This window comes from Strongylocentrotus purpuratus, unplaced genomic scaffold (genome assembly GCF_000002235.5).
Source record: "Strongylocentrotus purpuratus isolate Spur 01 unplaced genomic scaffold, Spur_5.0 spur5_contig_861, whole genome shotgun sequence".
Taxonomy (NCBI): Eukaryota; Metazoa; Echinodermata; class Echinoidea; order Camarodonta; family Strongylocentrotidae; genus Strongylocentrotus; species Strongylocentrotus purpuratus.
Genome location: NW_022145570.1, coordinates 2,500,565 through 2,520,726, shown reverse-complemented (window position 1 = coordinate 2,520,726; position 20,162 = coordinate 2,500,565). Strand labels below are relative to the sequence as shown.

Below are 20,162 nucleotides of genomic sequence, written 5' to 3'. Positions count from 1 at the left end.
TCCATCCCAGCTAGGTTGACCCCCTTGGCTCCCGGTCTAGGACCCCCAAGGAAATGAAGGAGGGGTTTGAAAATTTGGACCCCATCATTTTTGGCACAAAAATCCTACGGGATTACATACCATATCGCACTATACGTACCCGCACCTAGCTGCCATGCGTTTTATTAATTTCTTGTTTTGTTGCACATACTGTATACCGCGAACTACTTTTATAATCTTGTTAGCTCAATTAAAGATTTTTTTTCCAAATGAAATTTTTGATTTAGATACTTTTAGTTTTTCATAGGTATTTATTTATCTGTTATTTTCACGCTAAATTTATCCTGTTCTTATTCGGTAAATGTAAGGGAGTCTGAACTTAGGCTATACTTATATAGCGCGCGCGCGCGCGCTTCAATATTTACACGTGAAACCATTTGAAAACATGGCAGCACCTACGTCGAATCCTCCTGTTCCAGAAAACGGGAAGAATGCTGATATGTACAAGTACAGGTCTCCTTTGGTTTCCCGATATGCAAGCCCTGAGATGGCCTACAACTTCAGTGAAGTGAAGAAGTTTTCAACCTGGAGAAAATTATGGTTATGGCTTGCTAAAGGACAACAGGTAATGCATTCACAACAATGGTCATTAATTATAACTAGCAGACACCCGTCCTCAATTGCCCCGCCACGTCGGGCGCAGCTGCTGTGGTGTCCCGTCGGTCTATCATGGCCGTACCGTGCCCGTGGCTCCATCAAGCACTAACGAAGTAGTTCTTCTTCTTCTTCTTCCTTTTGAGTACAGACCTCTTTACAGAGTATTATTAGTTGAAGTATAAACTACAATAGAATTGCTAGACCTAGATCTACATGTATAAAGTAAATTATTATTGGGTTTTTACAGACACTTATCATTAATTATCAATCTTTTTTTTTTTAATAAATATTTTGTGTGTGCGTCCCCCATTTTCAATGGCAAAATGTCCATTCTGTCCTGTAAAGTATCCTACAAGCATCTCACATCGGTAATTTGGGGATGTTCATTGGTTCATCGAACACACCAGTCATGACGAAATCATGCATATTCAACCAATGATCTGTATAAAAAAAATTCTTCCTGTAGAGTAAAACCACCAAACTTCGGACAAAAATTACTTCAACAGCTCGAACGCAAAATATGAGCCTAGCTCAGGCGGGTAACTTGCATGCATTTGATACTACTACTAACCTACATCGTTAGTACAGAAAGTTAGGGCAGGTTGCCGTCTGCAAAACTCACAAAAAACATCGAATTCAGAGACAGATTTCAGGTTCCCTGGATTTTTACAGTCCCTTAACAGGGGAGTTAAGGTATAGAGCCTTCAATATATCGATTACAAACAAATCCTTGGCATATTTCACGTGGTTTCTGCCAAAATTATGGGAGCTTATGAGGTACTTTTTCACTCTATCGCGAAAATTTTCTAATGGCGGCCGTTACCACGGACCTAGGGGTACTATACAGGTACCCCTACCAGAAGATGGCGCTCTTCCAAACTTCGGACAGGCAACATTGAGTGTCATTTTGACTACGAAAAAATAGCGCTTTCGTAAGATTTTAGCACCAAAATATTGTGTGAGTGTTGTGAAAAACACCTTTCTGATAGTTCTACCTAAAATAAATCTACCCAAAACGAGAAAATACTTTTCAAACTTACCCCCGTCGTACCATTTTTGATCCGGTTTCCAAAGCTCCGATGAATGCGCACTTTAGCGCGCGCGCTATACGTGCGCTGTACGTGCGCTATGCGGTATACGTGCGTTATACGTGCGCTACTCATGAACGTCCGAAGCTTGGCAAGTGCGTCCGAAGCTTGGCAAAAAAAAAGGTTCGGCGGGTAAGTAAATAATTCTAGTTTTCCATTTCCTTTACTAATCTTCTTTTCATGATATACATAAACAGTATTTGCACAATAATAGTATATTTGATCTTTCAATAATTAATTTTTTTTTAATGTTTTCCCCCGTTTTGTCTTAAGTGTCCGAAGTTTGGCGGTCTTACTCTAGTCTACTTGTAGTACTTGTAGGTAGAAACTGTGAGAGGCATTGATCCTCGTAACAATCCATGTTTATTTTCAAGCATACAACTTTTGTCAGTAAAATACAACTTTTAAGGTGCTCTAGCATTTCAAGGAATTAATTCCTGCCAGGTACCCATTTACATCACTTGGGTTGAATGTGGCAAATGTAGATCAATGTCTTGCCAAAGGATATTAGTACCGCGGCGGGACGCGAACCACAGACCTTGTGATCCATAGTCCGGAGACGTATCCACTCGACCACAGCACCTCCACCTTTGGGGAATTCTTAAATAAAACTGACATTTGTCAGCCTTCCCCATATCCAGCTCTAGATAGAAGGAACCCCTTTTTTTGCAAAGGGGGGGGGGGGGGTGTGGTTAACTGCTAATCATTTTTTTACCACACTCATTACCACAAATGTGAATTAAATCACACTTGCTGAACTTTGCACATGTTGTAAAGTAATTTGGACATTTATTGGAGCAGTCTTCTCATGCAACTGCATCTCATAAACCCTTATGGACTTGGTTTGCAACCTGTCTTTTTGGAAGTTAAAGAGTACTAAACACAGACACAGCACAATATTTTGTTTGTATGTTATGGAGTTCCATGTCACGATAATATGAGCTCCAAATAATATGTTCATAAAGAGAAACGGCAAGTTTAAATACCCTCTCAATTTACATAAAGTGATTAATGAGTACACTAATTGATGTACACTGTACAACTGTACATGTCAGACTTAGGTTCCTTTGTGGGTTTCATGGGTTTCAATGTAATACTTTGTATTCTTACCGATACTCTTAATCACTTAGCCTTTAGAAAGGCAGGTACATGTAAAGGTTTTAACTTTGAAGGTTGATTTTGTACATTATAGCATCACACAAATGATTTTGTCAGGTGATGATCTGTACACACCAGTTATCCAAGCTATCATTCATAAACTGATGTAATTTGATATTTTATTTTCACCAGACCCTTGGTCTTGATGTCAGCAATGAGCAGATCAAAGAGATGGAGGCCAACCTTGAGAACATTGACTTTGAGATGGCTGCTGCAGAAGAGAAGAAGAGACGTCATGATGTCATGGCTCATGTTTACACCTTTGCTCAGTGCTGTCCCAAGGCTGCCCCTATCATCCACCTTGGTGCAACATCTTGCTACGTCGGTGATAACACAGTGAGTACAGTAGTACAATTGATTGGAAGAGACATGCTCTGGGGACGATATCTCTGTGGTCATTTCCAACAGTAACCATATACATGTACAGTCGAACCTGCTTTAGTGACCACCTGTCTACAAAGACCACCTGTCTACAAAGGCCACATTTGTTGTTTCCCTTGAAAATGGTTTCTCATTGAATCATGTACTAAAGGAACCTGTCTACAAAGACCACCTGTCTACAAAGGCCACTTTTGTGTTTCCCTTGGGTGGTTGCTATAGACAGGTTTGACTGTAGCTAACTCCTTCCTTGTGCCTGACAGTATATCAAACCCTGTAGCCGTTGTACAACACTTGCTTCTACCTCAAATGCTCAGCAAAATTCCTACACTAGGATAAATCTTTACTTCAACCCGAAACTCAACACTAAACCCAACTCTTGTTCTTGATCTCCAGTCACATCAATGAAAAGGACACAAGACCGAAGTTTCAGTGAATTATTTAGAGTTGATTTGACTTTTTTGCATAGAATTAAACTCAGAAAGGAAGTTTTGGTTGCTTGAATCGATTTATTATGATTACAAAAAAAATAAAAGACATCAGACATGCTGCCCAAGGGTTGAAAAATATTCAATTAACTGAATATACAAAATACATACAAATCAAGAGGGAAATCAAGAAGTACCAATTATTATAAAGCCTCAAATATTAATTTAACATTTAAAAGTTCAGTTTTATGTCATCAGAATTAAAAAAGGAAAGGAGATAAAACTGATGAACTAAAATTTGTATAGATAAAAATCAACATAATGCACAAAAAAAAGAGGAGAAAATAGATCCAAAATGTATATACCGGACCGGTGGGGGTGATCTAAAAGGCTGGCAGCAGCAAAAACAGCACCCTCTTGAAAAAAAAAAATTCTTTGTCCTTATGTGCCACCTTGTATACAAACATGTGTCAGCATGGATTTCATACAAAGGATAATACCTAGTGCGTATTTTTGAATTATAATGTATTTTCTTTTGATATCAGACATACTTTTGGAAGAATTGAGGGTTGCCTAGGGACTGCTCACTGTAAGGTGTGAATGAACAAGGAACTGTTTGTTGAAGACATACACAAATGTTCTGTAAAGTCACAAAATAAACACAAGAAATTGGATAAGAAATAAATATGTGTTAAAGTTTAAGGAAAAGAAGCAGGGATTAGAGAACGTAGTCTAATAGATGATTTCAATAGAACTGTCCTCATGCACTTATCATTATTATTATTTTGTATTTATCAACCCATTGCCTACAGGAACTGGGTCATTCCTGTATAATGCCAATGTGAATGAGAGCATTCAGTAGTAAAAGGGTTAAATGGGACAAGATCTACATGTTGGTTGCCATTTGCCTTTGTACTTGCACGATTGAACATCTCATGACCCTTTTGTGACTGAGGAAAAGAATGCTGTTCATGAGATTTGGAAACTATGCTAACCTTAAAGGCATCGTTTAACAATGTGAAATCTGAGATGCATGGCCTTACATGTACGTGTTATCAGTGTCTGTGAGATGGTATAATATTGAAGCCCTAACAAAATTGCCCACCAAAATGATCATGTAGTGCCTCAAAAAAGTAAAAATCTTTGAGTGACCGGTTTTACCATACTCATTTTCCCAAATCGACTGTAGTGTTATGAATACTGTTAGGAAAACGAAAAATGAAATTTAGATTTTCAATCATAAACATCTTGATGATCAGATAGACAATCGGCTTGTCGGCTTGGGATTCCTGACTGACCTAAAGGTTTATAATTATGATTGCAGCATGACCTAAATCCAGGATTTTGTTTCAGAATCTGAGGCAATGTTACCGAGTCACTTTAAGACTTGTTAAGAATGTGAACTCATCCAAACTTCTAAATAGTAAATTATGCCTCGGTCACAAATGCCATTACGAACTGCTACGAACGCCGTACGAACGATTTTCAGACAATGGAAATTCAGGAAGACAATGGAAAAACAGGGAGATTCGTACGAAATTATCGTTCGTACGAACCTTTGTGACCGTAGCATTATCCTTCCTATCATTCTCTGAAAGCCCTTTGAAATGCTCAAACAGCAATACATGTAAAGGTTTCATGTGAAGCTTTTAATTTGTGCCTTTTTCTAAGATTCAATCTTCCTTACTGTCGCCAGGACCTGATCGTGATGAAGGATGCATTGTCGATCTTGCTTCCTCGACTGGCACGCTGTATACAGAGACTGGCTGTCTTCGCTGAGGAGCACAAGGCTCTTCCCACGCTTGGTTTTACACACTACCAGTAGGTATCTAACCATTGCCAAGCCACAAGCTGCAAATTCCGCTCAATAACTCTTTCTGTAATAATTAGTTTGAGTGGCATAACTAGTTTAAACAATCCAACAATGTCTTTATATTGTTTCTTTATGGAAGCATTGTAAAAATGAGTTAAATAATTGTGAAGTAGTAATATGTCTTTACGTTATGATGACAAAAGACAATAGACATTGTGATTTAAATCTTTTATCAGATCACTTTATTTTGTATTTTCCCCTTTTTGTCATGTCAGTGCCTTCATAGCGTTAAATTGTGCTACATCATGTATACAGTGGCCCGTATTCAGAAGTCGTGTCTAACTCCTGTTTAACTAAACAGTTGTCTAAGTCCTGTCTAAGTCCCGTCTAACTTTAGACACAAAGTCGTGTCTAACTTTTTTCGTATTCTGAAGTCGTTGTTTAAGTCCTGTTTAAGGGCGCGATTCTGCTGCTTTTCAACGTCGAAGGTACACTCTACTTGCTGACCCCAAACTTGCTGGGGAGAACGATGGTACGTGCATCTTCTAAAATTTCAAATCCGTTTTGCAGGATTTTTTTCTTGTGGAGCCTAATTTTTTTTCTCGATAATATGAACTATTCTTATCTACTGGTGAAATCTTGGAAATTACATAATCTATAATAAACCAACCATTCTATTGGAGAAGTTTCTTTTCTGGTTCTTCCGAGCACTGAGGCACTGATAAGTAGTGTGTTTGTCAATCTCAGTGTACAGTACGTGTGCATGTATTACGTACGTACACACAGTACATGCAGTCTACATTACGTCATGATCACATCACCATGGTACCAGCACGCGTACAGCTAGCTGTGCGCGTTAATTTATTTATCCAGTGCGCGCACACATGCGCATTGGGTCTTACGTCAGAATTAACGCCTACTGGGCATGCACATAAGTCGTGACTAAAAGTTAAACACGACTTGCGCAGAACTTAAACAGTTGTTTAGTTAAACACCACTTAGACAGGACTTAAACAGATTTTTAGTTAGACAAGACTTAGACACGACTTCAGAATAACAAATTAAGTTAGACAGGACTTAACACGACCTCATGTTTAAGTCGTGTCTAACTAAACAGTTGTTTAACTTTAGACGTGGCTAAGTTAGACACGACTTCAGAATACGGGCCATTATGTCTAAACATGAACAATAATGCCTCTTTATTTTTCTTTCTGACATGGAATAGGAAGGTGTATATAAACATCAAGGAGCGGGTCTATTTTAAGTATGAAATTGAGAAGCTCTACTCTGAATCGCTCGATGTGTTGCTAAGAAAACATGTATGCAGAGGTCTATGATGGTCACCTTTTTTCCACAAAGTTTGAAGGGGAGGACTGTTTCCATTCCTTAGTGTACTCTTCATTTACACATAGCTTTAGCAATATTATTGATTTCTAGACTATATCACCATTAACTCACACCTACATGTATAAACCTTCTCTCAGACCAGCCCAGCTGACAACGGTAGGAAAGCGTGCTTGCCTCTGGATCTCTGATCTCTGCATGGACCTTCGTAACCTGACCAGGGCTAAAGATGACCTCAGGTTTAGGGGCGTCAAAGGCACCACTGGGACACAAGCCAGTTTCCTAGCCTTGTTTGAAGGGAATGGTGAGAAAGTAGACATGCTGGATGCATTCGTTACCAACCAGGCTGGTTTCCCAAAGTAAGTATCACTTACGGTCGTATCATAGGTTCATGAGGGTAGCTGTGTTCTCGTCGCGTCGCCCCGGGGGTCAGGTTCTGCGTCTAGGACTGATGGTCAAAAGGGATTAATGCCACCCAGCGGAGAACGTTTTCTGAATAAGCTGAGATGTTGAAAACTTGATTTCTTCAATGAAAATAATGTATTTTTATTGAAAACACACATTTAATGAGCTAAAAACCTGTCAATTGTATTTGTGGCTTATTACCAAATAGTTTGTATACCACCTGGAGCAGCCCGATATTCAGAGGCAGTCCTAACATACATTGTACCGTTTCCGAGTTCCTGCACTCACTGCGCTAGCATTGCATGCTGTTGCCCAAACAGCCGATGTAATATGAGGTTTGTGCCAATTATACAAATATTTTACAAAATGAAAGTGATAAAGGGCATACATTATTGTAGAGAAGCACCTGTAGCATCAGTACCTGTTGTAACTTAGTTCACTTAGTTTGCTTGTCATGTCGTAGATATAACACTTCTGTTGCTTTATTTGCCTTTCTGCAAGGGCTCTCACTTGCCACATGTGTGCCCTAGCAAAATAAGACAGTAGGCATCAATACAGGGAAGGGTTGCTTTGGGCAGCACAATGGCTTTGCAAAATCACCTTATTTCGCTCATCAGTAGCAGGGTTCTTGTTAATAGCCGGCAACCGGCTATTTTTTCCGGCTGTAATGGCAATCGTAGCCGGCTGTAAGCCTCTCCAAAAAAAAAAATAATAATACAAAAATCACATCATATTCGGTCAAGTCGCTATCTCAAACCCTGCTGGTCTTCAGACTGTCGGGCTGAGCATTCCCAGCCCCGGACTATGGCACAAATTGGGTCATCCTGATAAACAGAGACCACTAATAAACAACATAAAACATGTCTTATTATTCCTCATCTGAACTTGATATCATGATTAACCTTGCAAAGTTACTCTGTGAAGATAGCTGATCTGTGACGTGTTTATATATGCCTTTGCAATGCAATGTTTGCACATGGTCAGGGAGAGAGCTCCCTGCATGTATCATTGCCATATGAAATTATGTGGAAGTGTGTATCACACACACCCAAGACACACCCTGCAATGAGCTGATCCAAGTTAGTGACCAATGAGGAAGGTTCTCTAGCTATGTGGGTGGAGTTTGATACCAGCATAAATTACAGGTTGGTGACCGCGCGTGCTTTCACTGTACCCAGTTCAGTGGGAGGTCAAGAAGCCACGCCCACAAGTGTGCATGTGACAAGCATGAGCTCTCCATCTGTGTGTATGTACAGTGTATTTGGGCGCCGGAGGTTTGTGTGTACATGTGTGTGTGACTGAGAGAGCACGCATGGGCTAGCATGTCCCTGCATGTCCCTGCATGGACGAGGCAGGGACATGAGTAAGACAAGTAAGACAAGTGAGACTCGATAGAAAGGATGGCTGTGTTAATCGGCTGAATTGAAGAATGATCAAAAACTTAAATTACTCACAATATCCAAGACTTTGTTGATTGATATTTCTAAAAATTCAATTATTATTGTTATCAATATTTTTGTATTTTATTTATATATGAACATTATTTTAGGGGGCGAGTCGTCAAGGGATGGATATTAATATTGAGAGAGAGAGAGAGAGACTCGGGGGAGAAGGGATGTGAGAGGAACTGACCACAGTTGTGAGCTGAGAGTGCAGTAATAAGAAAAGGTACATGAGCGATGAACACATTGCAGAGAGAAGGGAATAAAGAGGGTGAGAAAAGAGAGAAGGGGGCTGGTTGTTTTATTGTTTACAAATTCATTCATGGGAATTACTGCTGCCAGAAAGCTGGCGCGCAGCGGCCAGGGTGTAACATTACACTGCGGTTTCTTTGATTATCTTTATCATCGGCTATTAGCACATTCCAAAATGTATGCAAATAACGGTTAACCGGAGCGAGAAATGCTAAACGGTTTTGATGAATGCGGTCGGATAACCGTCGGTTAAACGGTTTGACTCAGGCCTAGTGTGAAACTGTGATTGATTTGGCGATGCACGATTCGATTCAGAATACGAGCGCTGCACAACCGGTGCGGCACGCTATACACATACACTGTCACAGAGACTAGACCGTAGACGTACGTTCGTAAACAAGCTCAAGCCAGCGAACTCCGCTCGCAATAATTTAAAGAGGCCAGCTCCAGAGCTCGCTCTGCGTCCAAATGATCACCCGCATTGGCATTGCTATTTATACGTCGTAATCCTAAGTTAGATCTACCGTATTATGAATAAAAAATGAAAATTTGTACTCATATGTACTCAGAACTTTGTCCAACACCGATATAATCCTTATATCTATTTGATAATTGTTTCAATACAACAACAAAAAGGTTTTTTTCTGGATCTTTTCTTTTCGTGTTGTAACATTTTTACTTTTACTTTTAGCGATCTATTTTACCGATTCGAAAAACAGAGGTGGCATATTGCATATAAACGTTAAGCGCATGGCGATTGGAAGAAAAGTACCGAAAACTATTTTTTTTTCGTAGGCCTAGAGTCTATAGAAATAATCATTAATTATTATTTTTTAATTTTTTATCGCAAACGATTTTCTTCACTGACAAGGTCCTGTAAACGTCAGTTAACCGTTTTTGCCCAGGACTACCTTGTATCATTATCATGTAATTCAAAATTGTAGATTCATCACAAATATGATTGATTTATCAGAAACAATAATGGAGCATTTTCATTTCATATTGTATATCATATGAAAAGTAAGTTATTCAGCCAAAATATTCATGATCTTTATCATTAAACTATGGCTCATACAGTGTGGTCATATCTTCAAAAATAAGGCTAAGATAGCACCAGAGAGCATCTAAAACCCTAAAGCTTCCAGGGCCCTTGGGCGGGCCCTGGACCCCGGCCGCAAGGGACTTCGCGCTTCGCGCTCGTGATGTGCGCTTCGCGCACATGGTGATGTGCGCTACGCGCACAGAGATTTTTCTTTTGCAATTTTAGTAGCCTCCTGTAAATCATAAATAGCCTGCTATCAGAAAAATTAACAAGAACCCTGAGTAGCTCCATCACAATTCTTTTAAGACTGTTATAGATATATATTGCACTGGAAACAGTTACATAATGTTGAAACCTTTGGTATCTTTATCCTATGATAAATACAATGTGGCACAGGGAGATTTGTTTGTCTTGCATATAAAGAGTAAAACCAGTGAAGAATAAGCCCAAGATGGCCTGGGATGGAGGAAATATGCTTCATACCAAAAATAAAATAGTTTCCAGTGGGTTGGAGGGGTGATTATTTTTGTGAAATAGGGAAATGTATCCTGAATGCATCGTGCTATAGCAGTTCATAATAATTGACTCTCAGTCTAAGGGTTCATACCAAAATTAAAATGGTTTCCAGTGGGTTGGAGGGGTGATTATTTATGTGAAATAGGAAAATGTATCCTGAATGCATCGTGCTATAGTAGTTCATAATACTTGACTCTCAGTCTAAAGGGTTGAGGGTTTTAATCTTAGCCCTGCACTGAATTCATTTGACAAGAAAGTAATCCACATTTGCCAGTCTCCATCGAGGTGTGATTCGGTACCCAATATCCCAGAGCACGACATATTTGGCCATAAGTCGGTTAATGATGCTGGAAAATCAGGAGCATTTTAGCTCAGTCAGTAGAGCATTCGCCTTACAACCGGGAAGTGGTGGGTTCGACCCTGGCCGTGTCATACCAAAAGACGTTAAAAGATGGGAGTTGTTGCTACCTTGTTTGGCGTTCAACAATAAGGGATAGAGCAACGTTGATCTGGCGCTGCTCAGTGGCTGCCGGGCTCACAATCAATTGGGCAAAAAGAATTTCTGTTCCGTTTAATACAATTTGGAGTGGACTCTTAGGCTTTTATTATTATTATAGCTGTTTGCGCCGTTAAACGGGCACTATTTTGCTGTGGCACCATTTTGAGTTTATCTCAGCCACACATCCATGGGGCGCTGCTACAAAAAAATTTGAACATGTTTAATTGCGTCCATTTTGCGTATACTCAGCGTAGTTGGTACGCAACTCTACCCCCGTGGACCCCACGCCTACACTCAACTCGCTTCGATACGCCTGATTCCCCTCGTCCCCCCACAACCCGTGGACCCCACGCCTTCACTCAACTCGCTTCGATCTACCTGAACCCCCTCGTCCCCCCCCCCCCACAACCCGTGGACCCCGCGCCTACACTCAACTCGCTTCGATACACCTGATCCCCCTCGTCCCCTCCCCCCACACTTTGAAAAATGTTTCTTGGGGCCTGCATGTAACATGTAAGATGCAAATTTTTTTTCTTCCCCCCCCCCCCCCCCCCAACGATCTTATGGCACTTCGGCCTGCACGCTGTTGTGTTCACGTGTAGGGCCTACTTCAATGAATGGATAGACATAAATAGTGGCATGGATGGAGAGACATAATATAGCGTATAGTACGAATATTGGCATGTTTGGCCCTTCATAGTCTCTTCGACTCTGAATAGCTCACTCGTTCACTCAGTGGAGCAGCCAGCGCAGTTAGAGTGCATTGCACTACACACTGTATGTGTATGGCAGAGCTCTTGAAACTGAACAATGTTTTTCTCTGATTTTCTTGTGAAAACTTTCCTTTAATAAATGATAATCAAAACTCAGTAAACATGGCCAGAATAATCACAAAATAAGCTTTGATTTCATACCTCCATTCACGAAAACTATATAAAAATCCCAGCAATAATGATGGAAATAGGTCTCTAAGTTTGGACGTGGATGGGAAGACATCTGTTGCGCTGATTTTATTTGTAGGCCTAGATCTAGATCTAATTGATTTCATCATGAAATAAGCTAATAAATATCAAATAAAGACTTAACTCATTTAAATTTTAAATATTTCATTTTAATTAAAATAAAAAATGGTAAAGATTACAAAATCTAAAATATATGAAACAAACACAGGGAAGAAAAAAAAAATCATGACGGAGGCGGGATCGAACCCGTGCGTGCAAAAGGTGCAAAAGCTGCCGGTAAATCGAACGCAACCAGCGCCTCAGACCGCTCAGCCATTTTTAGTTCGTGACGCATAAGTAGGACTTGCGGACGCATCGACGATGTCAACGACGACCAGGACGTCGCACCGCGCTGGGACGTGGCCGAGCACTGTGATCGAGACGCCCTCCGTCCGCTCGACCGCCCGGCGGCGACCGGGGGGAGGGCGGATCTCCGGATTTCGAACAACTGCGAACGACCCCCCCTCGACGCCTTAGCGTATTGTGCGCTGTGTAAGAAGCCACCATTATTATTACCATCTAATCATATTGAAGAACAAATCTTTTTTTGTTTAGAGCCAGAAGGATTTTAAATGTTTAATTCAGGATTTCAAGATTGATTCATTCTATTTGATAAAAAACATATTTGTATTTAAAAGATATTACAAGTGTATGATTATACTTACTGATTTGAAGGCCGGCTGTACTAGTTCAGCCAGAAGGGATTAGACCACCCAGCTAGCCAGCGAGGTCACTGTGACAGGTGGCCATCTCACCAACTCACCTCTCCATTAACATAAGAACAAGAGGATCATGGGGGACCAACAGGCACGATTGGGAAAGTTTTCTATATAGAGGGAGCAAGTAGCTACAAGTAGTACAGTGTGGCTTTAAAGTCTCTCTGGCTCCAGAGGATATATTAATCTTCTGGTATTCTTTTATTTCTTTCACAGGAAATGAAAAATTATGACATGGTTTCATTATAATTTGTTTGTGTGCTATAGGTCCTACATGGTGACTGGTCAGACGTACAGTAGAAAGATTGATGTAGATGTTTTATCTGCTCTTGCCAGCCTGGGAGCATCTGTCCACAAGGTAGGACCTTCGTAATCTGACCAGTGTAAAGCAGGGCTCCCACTTAGACGAGTTGGAGCCTCAAGTTGTGGCGAGCTGGTGCGATCTTATGGCTAGCCGTTTTATCATTAAAATATATTTCTTGATATCAAGAATTCAATTCTAGATATCAAGAAATAATTTCACGTTGTAAAGCAATCTTGATATCAAGAATTCGATTTCGCGATATCAAGAATTGAATTCTTGATATCAAGAAATATGTTTTAATGATAAAACGGCTTGCCATAAGCTCGTCGCCAGCTCGCCACAACGCGAGGCTCCAGCTCGGCTAAGTGGGAGCCCTGCTTAAAAGATGAATTTAGGCTTAGGGGCGTCAAAGGCACCAACGGGACACAGGCCAGTTTACTAGCCTTGTTTGAAGCAAACTGAAAAATTAGACATTCTGCTGGATGCATTTGTCACCAGGTCCATATACTTGATTGTCAATCCTTGTTCATAAATGTTACAATTTTATTTTGGTTCATACCAAATCCACTTGATTGGAAAACTAAAAACAGTTCTTTGGATGGAAACTTCTCCCAGAATTGATTTGAATATTCATAAAAAATCACAGAAAAAGGGTCAGGGTTAGTTGTGATGAATATGTGAAGTATATTTAGAAAAAAAATCATTAGGTTTTGAAGTGTTGAAAAACCTTATACACATTGGCAATGTATGATTTCCTTTATTAGGAATCTTCCATGTGTTTTCTATGAAAAATTGTTAACAATTTCTTTTTTCTTCTAACCTTTTAGAATGTACATTTTGGCAATTTATGATATGATGAGAATGTATTCTCGAAAAACAATGGCTTTCACTTTGTAAATAAAGCATGCAACACCCATTGTCATCGACTACTTTGACTGTAATTTTGTGTAACCAATTTGTAGATCTGCACTGATATACGTCTGCTAGCAAACCTGAAGGAAGTGGAGGAGCCGTTTGAGAAGGATCAGATTGGTTCTAGTGCCATGCCTTACAAACGTAACCCCATGAGAAGCGAGAGGTGCTGTTCCCTAGCAAGGCATCTCACAACGCTCGTCATGGATCCTCTGCAGACTCTCTCTGTTCAATGGTTTGAAAGAACACTGGATGATAGCGCTAACAGGTGAGATTACTGAAGAGGTTCATCTTATTTGTGATGTCACTTGAAAATTGGTTCCTTCTTCACAATTAGTAGAAAAATTTTCGGTTTCGGTAAGCTTTTGCATGGCATGCTTCAAGCTTCTTCAGAACTTTGTCGTAGCCGGTGCTGTTGTCGATGCAGTAGGACAATATAGTAGAATGAGCCTTAAAACAAGAAGGCCAATATATTCTTTCTTTCACGTATGATCCCATTCTACCATATCATTGAACTGCATCTGCAATAGCGGCAGCTACGACATAGGGCTGAAGAAGCTTGCAGCAGATTAAATAAAAGCTAACCAAAACAGGTAGTTAGTCTACTGATTGTGAAAAAGGAATTAATTTTCAACTCATCAACTTTAAATGACAGAGCTAATAGACATATTAGGCCCCTTTATGAACACTTTGCTGAGATTTTACAACACTGCAGGAGTATGAGGAATCATATTAAACACCCGATTACAAAATTTAAAAAGAAGAAGGAAAAGAAACACTTCACCTGCATTAAGAGAGAGACCTAAATCACATGTGCATGATGTGTACATGCTTGTAACAAGGAGAGCTCGGTTGATAGAGTGTCTTAGAGTGTAAGCATGTCAAAACAGAGATGATGGTTCGACTTTAACACAGGTGGATGACTGAAGCCTGCGTTGTGTATTCATGTGCCCCATCCATGTTTCGTAGATGCAAGCTAGGTAACAATGGAAGACACTCCACTGCTCAGATAGGACAGGACATTAAATGGAAGCACTGTCTGGAGGAGAGTCACCACTTTTGGACATTTCTTACCCTTTTCAGAAAAGAGTAGGGGAAAACCCTTTGGTCCAACAGCACATACCAATCAGTTTTACCTGGAGGAGAGACCCATTACTTACAGTGATTCAAAGTGCTTTTCCCCTCCCAGGCACAGATGACACTAAATACGTGATGCTTACCTGATAGTTACCTGATTTAAATCGGTTTCCCGATGTTTCCTGATTTTTTTTGGTTACCCTTTTTTTTTTTTTTCCTTCCCGATTTTCCTCTTATTGTCTCTATTGTTCCAAATTTTCTTACTCAAAAGGGGGGGGGGGGAATGTTGTAAGATGCCATTCCCCCCCCCCTCCCCCTTGAATCCTCTCTTTTTTTTCTTCTTTTACTCAAGGGGGCTTGGTTGAGGGAAAACAAAAAACCTATTTTTTTTAGTGCTCACTATCACCCCTGATGATGATTACATCGCCTAGACTAGCTTCAGTTCCATGGAAGTGACAGTCAAGATGAAAATCCACTTTGCCAGGGTTTATTATAGGATCATGGAAAAGGAGCTTAAGAATTGGAATCATCTTTAATCTATTGATTATGACTTGTTCCCATGTACAGGAGGATATGTATAGCAGAAGCTTTCTTGACAGCGGATGTCTTACTCAGTACTCTCCAGAACATTTCAGAAGGAATGGTCGTCTACCTCAAGGTTAGAACCATTTCTATTAAGGCCCCATTCATATATGATTAAAAAAACATGTTGAACGAACGTAAATTGCTTAAAGTGACTCGGTAACAATGTTGAAGGTTGACTACAAAATTGTGTAATTTTGGTATGAAATGTTAGTTATTATCTTCCTTCTACTATACTAACCCTCTAACATAGAAACAAATTCTGAAAAAATTCTCAAACCACAAAGATATTAATGATTTTCTAAAAAGTTCAAAAGGTTGAGGAACTAGCCAATTTTTATTAAAAAACAACAATGATTTTTAACCTCTCAACATGTTGCCAAACAAAGCATTTGAAAGCTTATTTTCCTTCTCGAAAATGCTTCCATAAAAATACAATATGGTCATGCAACAACAAATATTTATGCAGACTTCACCCCCCCCCCCCCCACTCCCCCCTTTCTACACAACACAGGCATCTTGTATAGGGCTTTGAATCATAAATTGAGCCAAAACACAAAATGTAGAACGATTGTCTTGAGAGGGTTATATCACACTGTTTAAAACTCTAAGTTGAATTTTACAATTTCTTTCTCTCTCTTTCTCGTAGTCCCTCATTTCTCTCTCATTTTTATCTCTAATTATCTTTACTTTTGCTTTCTTGCTCATGTCTGTTTATCATCTGCTTTTTTTTCCTTGTCTGCTATATGTCCAAGATTATTGTCTTTCTCCTACACAAGTTAAATTAAATGTCAGTTTTATCTAGACAGCAAAATTGTACCTCCCTCTATCTGTCTGCCTGTCTCTCCCCACCTCCTTTCCGTCTCCCCCTACCTCCTTTCCGTCTCCACCCCCTCCCTCTCTATTTCTCTCCATCTCTCTCTCTGTCTTTGTCTCTTCCTCTGTTCATCAGTCGTTCCTACCACTTCTCTTCCGTATGTCTGTATCGATGATGAACATTCCTTTATCTTTCCTCAGGTGATAGAGCGTCATATACTCCAAGAGCTTCCCTTTATGGCAACTGAAAACATGATTGTAGCGATGGTGAAGGCAGGGGGCAGCAGACAGGTAAGGACACATACAGCCAGTTGAGAGAGAGCATTTTGTCAGTGGAAGATGTGTCAGTCATTTAAAGGAGTCACACATACCGGTAGCTCCTTCTCTAATATAGATTGTACATGTGAGGGGGCTATTATATGACCATGACCTGTGACCACACTCCTGTACGTGGGTCAAATATCTCTCTGTGTCTCTCTCTCTGTCTCTCTCTCTCTCTCTCTCTCTGTCTCTCTCTTTCTCTCTCTGTCTCTGTCTCTATGTGTTTGTCTCTCTCTCTCTCATTCTATCTCCCATTCTCTCTCTCTCTCTCTCAATACAGAAATGATAAGGGTGACTAATATACAAACACATGTACAGTAAAAAGAATACACGGGGGCTCAGGGCGAATTACCCCCCAAAAAAGCCTAAAAGAGCCCCAAAAAATTTGCATAGAGTTCAATGCAAAAACAAATTAAAAAGTGTTATTTTCATGCAAGCAAGGTTGAAAAGTAGCCCCCCCCCAAAAAAAATTTTTTTAATAATTTTTTCCCTGCACATGTACATGTATATGTATGCATAGATCTGAATGTCAAGGGTATAATGTTTAAAATTTGTGTGGCTATACAATTAAATCAATCCAAAGTGTTATAGTATACAAATATTGACTGCTCATGAGGATGATGGTGGGAACTATCACTCCCAAGGTGGTGTTCACACCGGCCCTTCTATCATCCCCGAGGCGAAGCCGAGGGGGTGATAGAAGGGCCGGTGTGAACACCACCGAGGGAGTGGTAGTTCCCACCATCATCCGATTACAGAGCAGTCCATATTTGTTTTATATACCTCATCCTTTTTATTGATTCATGATTAGTTCTAGCTGTATGTCTAGATCTAGCTCTAAAAAACAGGAAACGAGATCAAGAGGAATTCACTCACCGGAATAAGAAAAATCCAACATCAAGTCAAAATTAAAGGCAAGAGTATTGAATTCCTACGCGCTGCGCGTAACCGTGCGCGCGATTGCGGTAGCCTAGCAACTCAAAAAATTGGTGTGCGTAACTAAGTCGCGGGAGGGGTTAGGGGTCCTATCCCGGGGTTTGATAGTAGCTATCAAACCCTCTGACGTAATAATACTTGATAGATCGAAATGCTCTTTGACATGTGATATTGTTTTGACCAATCAGTGAATGACAATCTATGTATGAGGTATATAAAAGGCAAGGTATTCAAAAAAGATAAACACCAACCGAAGTTTCGTTCTTAAAAAAAGAAATTTATTACAAATCTATTACTACATGAAGAGAGAGTGAAAAAAAAATGCACCAATCACACAGCTCCAACAATGTAAAATACAACAAAATAAAAGTCTTTGAGAGGTTTAGAGGAAATATGCATTCTGGATTTACCCTCTCAAGTGTATCCATAATTTGTTGACAGGATTGCCACGAGCACATCCGGACTTTGTCCCAAGAAGCTGCAGCAGTGGTCAAGCAAGAAGGTGGAGATAATGACCTGGTAGCCAGAGTTAGAGGGTCAGCATACTTTGCACCTATTCATGACCAGCTGGACAAGCTACTTGACCCAACCACCTTTGTCGGCAGAGCCCCAGAACAGGTGAGTGTTATCCTCATTCCCATTTTTCAAAGTACAGATTTGTGAAATCTATTATCTGTATTTTTTTATTTTTTTTTACAGTTTTGTTTTATTAAGTGACCCTTTGTAGGATTTGATCCGTAGAAGAAAAAGATCTGAGCAATGGATTTTGTACTGCAATTATGAAATTTGTTACCATTCAACTTTTTAAAAACAATTTCTATTAATTGACCTCTTTGTATGATTCAATCCTGAGTAGAAACAAATCTGTAAGATTTGTTTATCTACTGTAAACTTGGTTATGTATCCATTATAGTTAGATCAGGCTTGGATCCTGGTTTCTGTAGAAAGAAAGTGTAGAAGAGCAAAAATTGTCTGTAATGGTGCCTCAATTTGCGTGATGCATTCAGCTGTGGAACTCTAATTTAAGATCGATCTTTTGAAGTTGAGAAATAGCATGAACATGTATTTTGAAGTACACAGAGATGTACACTGTTTTGCGAGCACTTCACTCTGTCTGATTCTCATTTTCATCGTACTGACATAAAAAAAAACCTCTACAACTCTACGGTATTACAAATCTGAAAATGTTGAAAGTTTGGCTTTTATTTCTGTTTATTATTATTCCTTTTGAAATGTCAAATTTGTAGTGCATTTTGTTACCGATCGCCGCCCCCCCCCCCCCCCCCCCCCCCCCCGAACGAGTTGTCAAAATTTGGGCTGCGGCCTTTTCAACATTGCGGCCTCTCTGCGAGAGAATACAGTATCCACTTTATTTATTTGTTGTGTATAATTTTCTCTGGTGAGATGTACAACCTAAGCACCATGCCGTCACATGTTCAGGTCTGATAGAACTGTACCATTGCCAATGAATGCTAGTTTTTCCTATCCCCTTAAATAAGTGAAAGGGGTTTCATTGTTGCTGATGTTGCTGCATCTAATTTGCAATGTGGTTCATACATGACTGAATGTTGCAGACATATTTAGCCTAATCAAGATATGATGTATGGGCTATGCCTCAGCTATCCAGGAAACATTCTTGATGCAGGTTTCCATGCCACTAGCTTATTTTTAATCTACCTCCTTTTACAATTTATGTGATGTCAAATCCAACTGGGCGATTTGTAATTGAATGGAAACGATGATATGAGTATAATTTGGCAAACATCCATCATGTTCATTCAGTGACCTTATCCCGACTTGACTTCTTTTTTCCTTTTTCATATTTCAGGTGACCAATTTCTTAGAGGCTGAAGTCAAACCAGCTCTCAAGCCCTTCGCAAGCTTTCTGGATGGAATATCAGAGCTTTCATTGTGAAGTTTAGATGACATTATTATTGCTTGTATCATGTCAAATCCCTCCAGTGGTCACAATTTACTTCAGTTGAATACATTCAATCTCCTATATTCGCTCTAACGTAAATTGGTTCCATGTATTGATACCGTTGTACATTTACGACGGGCGTGATGTGCATTTCTTTGTAGGATTTATATAAGTGTTTCTAGGGTAACAGGTAGGATTTTTGTTATGGTGTGGCAAGTCTTGAACATGCAGGTACATTGTATTTATGAGCAGCTTTTCTTTATTTTTTGTTTTCTTAAAACTATTACTATTATTAATATTTTTTTTTAAATTTATATATTTAGTATTAGTAGAAGTAGTAGTAGTGGTAGTGGTGGTTACTTTACCGTACCGTTAAGAAAGCATAAATGCTTATTAGTAAGCAACCAGGATACCAACGGCTTATGAGGATTAATGCATGTACCTTTATATATTTTATTTATTTTTAATTTTTATTATTATTATTTTTTTTTTGTGGGGGGGGGGGGGGAGGGAGGAGAAGAGTGAAGTACAATCAAGGGTCTAGCAAAAGCTATGAGCTAATGAAGTGGCATAAA

General features: G+C 39.7%; 1 protein-coding gene across 1 annotated transcript; it reads left to right on the top strand.

Moving 5' to 3' along the window:
- Positions 1-409: 409 nt before the first annotated feature.
- Positions 410-19,894, top strand: LOC115917983 (adenylosuccinate lyase-like). Its single transcript, XM_030999193.1, has 10 exons — positions 410-604; positions 3,015-3,218; positions 5,385-5,509; positions 6,986-7,204; positions 12,986-13,076; positions 13,985-14,202; positions 15,579-15,669; positions 16,611-16,700; positions 18,108-18,284; positions 19,495-19,894. Exons 1-10 carry the CDS (start codon positions 425-427, stop codon positions 19,579-19,581), a joined length of 1,482 nt encoding a protein of 493 aa, XP_030855053.1. The 5' UTR covers positions 410-424; the 3' UTR covers positions 19,582-19,894.
- Positions 19,895-20,162: the final 268 nt, after the last annotated feature.